This window comes from Camellia sinensis, chromosome 7 (genome assembly GCF_055761805.1).
Source record: "Camellia sinensis isolate YWXY chromosome 7, ASM5576180v1, whole genome shotgun sequence".
NCBI classification, from domain to species: Eukaryota; Viridiplantae; Streptophyta; class Magnoliopsida; order Ericales; family Theaceae; genus Camellia; species Camellia sinensis.
Genome location: NC_138967.1, coordinates 10,648,490 through 10,652,889, shown reverse-complemented (window position 1 = coordinate 10,652,889; position 4,400 = coordinate 10,648,490). Strand labels below are relative to the sequence as shown.

Sequence of the window (4,400 nt, the reverse complement as noted above, 5' to 3'; positions counted from 1 at the left end):
AATAATCATATGTGTTGGAACTTTTCAAGGAATTCATATGTGTTGGATTTCAAAGAAATTTTTTTTTTTATGTTTGTTCTTAATGCATAAAGTGTTATTATGATGGTAAGATTTGGGGGTTAGGAGAAATTAATAAATGCTAAGGTTTTTTTTTTTAAATTAAAAAATCAAGAAATTTAGATTGGGAGATTGGAGCTCCCACAAGGCTTGGAGTTAAAAAATCTCTTTTGCTTAATATATAGTATAGATTGTAAATATATTAAGGAAAAGAGGGTTTCTAAACCTCAAGTTTTGTGGGAATTCCAATCTCTTAATCTTAATTTTCTAAATTTTTGATTTAAAAAAAACAAACCTCAGCATTTATTGATTGGGTCAAAACCCCCTGATCATCATTTATTAACTATTTCCAATCCACATGCCTACATTTATTGATTTGGTCAAAATCTTTGATTAACATTTAAAATCATCTCATACAAATAATTATAGATACAGCTCATGCATAGTTACTGCAATAGCCTTTTTAATTTCTCCTGTACACTATGATTAGCGATAACATTGTTAAATTATTTTTATAAAAAAAATCTTAAAAAACATAATTTATATATTAAAAAAAATTAAATAAATATAAATATCTATAATTATCCCGTGCATAGCACGGGTGATAGGCTATCTATACTATATATTAAGCAAAATGGGTTTTTAACCCCAAGGCCTGTGAGAGTTTAATATCCCAATCTAAATTTTCTAAATTTTTTATTTAAAAAAAAAACTCAGCATTTATTGATTTGATCAAAATCTCCTGATTAACATTTATTAATTTTTTTAATCCACATGTCTTTCCACGTGTCTGCATTTATTGATTTGATCAAAATTTCCTGATCAGCATTTAAGATCCCTTTATACAAATAATTATAGATACAATCCGTGTATAATTACTGCACTATCATTTTTAACTTCTCACATACACTATGACTAGTGATAAGATTGTTAAATTATTTTATAAAAAATCTTAAAAAATATAATTTATATATTAAAAAAATTTAAAATAAACATAAATATCTATAATTATTTACACAGTACGATATATAGCACGGATGACAGACGTGTATAAAACGAAGCAAATGTATGGTGAGATGAGTCCTCATGGGTTGGTGGTCCGCACAAAGACAAATCATCCAGATCATGTGTGGGTCAAAAGATGATTTCTCTGGCAATAAAACAAAACTACGTGTGGACCAAAGACTTTTTTTCAGGAAAATGCGTTGGACTCCCTGGGGGCGCTGGGTCCTTGCTGATTGGTTAAAAAATAATTTTTTTTTTTTTTTTTTTTTTTCCCAAACCATTAACAGTATGTAATGGGAGGTCGTTAGCATCACCCATTTTTTCATGCCCATCCTCTTGTTGCCTTCGCCTCCTACATACCTCTTTATGATTTTTTGTTTTTTTCCCCCAAAGAAAGAGTCTCAAAAAACATAAGTAGCAAAAATTACATCACATATAAATAAAACTTGGAATTTCAAAATGGTACGAAATCAATTTCAATTAGTAAATAGTGAAAAGTTTTTTTTTTTTTTAATTTGGACACCCCTACCTTGGGTCTCATCTCATCTCATCTCATCTCTCCTTCCTCCCCAACCGCTAGCCAACCACCAACACTCCTCCTTCACCGCCACGACTCTTCTTCTTCCAACCTTCTCTCTCTCATCTCACGATTTCACTACCAATTCCCAACGGAAAGAAGAGGGCTGGGAATGGCCGGTGAGGGTTGGGAGGGAAAAATCCCCTTTCTTCTCATCACCACCTCCACACCCTGCTCTCTCTCTCTCTCTCTCTCACCACTCACCCGCTACCACAACGACACTCGTCTCCTTTGCGCACCACTCCCCCTTTCTTTCAACACCGACGACGACGACGACACCACCACCACAACACTCCAATTCCCATCTTCCTTTTTCTTCCCCCAATACGCTCTCGCAGAACCCAGCCCCACCACTCCCAACCTCCCCTTTTTCTTTGCCCATCACTCTAGCACCCTTTCTCCACAACACCACCACCAATCCCAATTCACTCTCTCACCCACCACCACCCCAATCCCTTTTCCAAAGCACCATGATACCCCCAAACCAGCCCAAACACACTAGATCAAGTAATTTTTTTTATTTTTTATTTTTTATTTTTCATTTCTTTTATTCTCTCTACAAATTCCGACATCCAAACATCTAATCTAAAATTCCAAAGACACAAGCAGGATATTAAAAAGAGACATTGAGAACCCAACCTTCTTTTTGTACGCAAGACAGACATAACATGACATGCTTAAGGAAAATCAAGAAAGAAAACTGCACCAAGAGAATTTTAAAACAGAATATCAAATGAAAACCAAATTCTGCTCAAATTTATCACTAAAAATATTTAATCTGGCATTTATCATACAAAAGGAAGACTTACAAACCCACTTCAACCTCCAACATCAACAGAGTACATTAACATTAACATTAACATTCTTTTTTCACATCCCCAGTCACTCAATCCTTCAAATTCCTGATTACCCCTCCATTTCCACACTGCATGTAACATACACCCTCCTTTAATTCCAAAATTCTAAATTAACCCCATCATAATCCCATAATTATCATTAGCCCCATATTTGAAGATAATTTATACAAATACCATCTCTTCATTCCATTTTCAGACCTTCACCCTCTCCATTTCAAAAAATTACGGAGAGACCCAACCTCTAAAAAACGAACGAAAAGCAAAATACCCGAGAGAGAGAGAGAGAGAGATAAATACGTATATATACGGACTTTGGGATAAAAACGACATCGTTTTAGGCTTCAATCAAGGCGGAGCAACCGCCGGAGATCTCTGGTGGCGCAGTCGTCGACGGCGGCGATCTTCGAAACTTGCTTTTTGCTGAAGAACGAAGGCAGAGGTAGAGATCTCGGCGACGGAGACAGCGAGATCGCCGATCCGGCGTATACATCGCCGGAGACCGATTTGAGATCGCCGATTCGGATCTGCTTCGGTACGATCAGATCGTCGCTAGCCTTCTTCGCCGGCTGACGAAGACCGTTGATCTTTGAATCGAGAGACTCGCCTCTCCTCAAAATCATCACCTGTCCCATCACGAGATTATTGTGATGGTAGTTGTTGTGGTTGTGACTCTTTCTCAGATCATCCAAACTCGCCGATCTACTCGACGCCAACGGCTTGTTCTTCTTCTGCTCCGGCCGAACCGCCGGCTTCCGGCTAGGGTTAGGGTTTCCATTGTTTTTCCGGCGATGGTGCTGAAACACGGGTTGAGCAATTCTGATCCGTTCGACCAAACAATCCTGCGGACGCAAAACCTCCGTACCCATTACTTAAAAACTCCCTCTGAATCTAAATCTACGTATATAAATCTGAAAACGATCTGTAACATGAAATGAAACCCAGAGAGAAGAGAGAAATCCGCAGATATGGGGATGAATTGTTGCTGGATTTGATGCAATTTTTCTCTTTCTCCTCTTTGTAGAAGAGGAGGAAGAAGATGAGGGATGGGTTTTTATTTTTATTTATTGTGGAGAATTTTTTATAAAAAAAAAAAAACAAAGAAAAAGAAGCTCTTTGCTATACTATGCTATCTATAGATATAATAGATATAAGCTACATATGTATGTATAGATAGAGAATGGGAGAGAAGTGAAGGGGTTATATAGTGTGAGAGTGGTGAGAAAAATGAGGGGTTGGGTTGTGGGTGGGTTCGCACCGAGCTTCGCTCTTCGTTACGCGTGAAGTTAGAGAGAGAAAGCGAGAGGGGAGACAGAGAGAGAGAGAGAGCCGCCTGGTTTGAGTGAGTGGCTGACCTGTGGACTGGGTCGGGAATGGAGTTTATTTGACGGAAACCGTTAGTCTTCGTCTTCGTTCCTTGTCGTTTTGCTTTTCATGTCGCTGTTCTTTTGATTGTTTTATGAACGGCGTTAGATTTTACGGTAATGTGTCGTTTTCTTCTTTTCGATGGAAATTATTTATGAGGGGTCCACATTTGGGTGATTGATGGAAGGATTAATGTTTAGAAGCATTAAAAATGATCACTAGTGAAATACTAATGAGGGAAATGCCTCGTAGCTCGATTTTTCAGGCTCGAGTTTGGCTCGACAGCCCAAAACGACGTCGTTTTGGGCTGTCTTTTTTTTTTTTTTTTTTTTTCTTTTTCTTCTTCTTCTTTATTTCTTTCCCCTCCATTCGAACACAGAGACGGAGAGGGAAGAGAAGGAGGTCGCCGTCGCCCGTCGCCCGTCGCCCAGCCCGTCGCCGCCGATCGCCCAGCCGTCGCCCAGCCCGTCGCCGCCGATCTCCCAGCCCGTCGCCCAGCTCCGATCGTCGCAGCAGCCTCCTCCTCCTCCTTCCTCCTTCCT

General features: G+C 39.0%; 1 protein-coding gene across 1 annotated transcript; it reads right to left on the bottom strand.

The window, feature by feature from the left end:
* Positions 1–2,837: 2,837 nt before the first annotated feature.
* Positions 2,838–3,362, bottom strand: LOC114278233 (uncharacterized). The gene has a single exon (XM_028220246.2). It carries the CDS (start codon positions 3,360–3,362, stop codon positions 2,838–2,840), a length of 525 nt encoding a protein of 174 aa, XP_028076047.2.
* Positions 3,363–4,400: the final 1,038 nt, after the last annotated feature.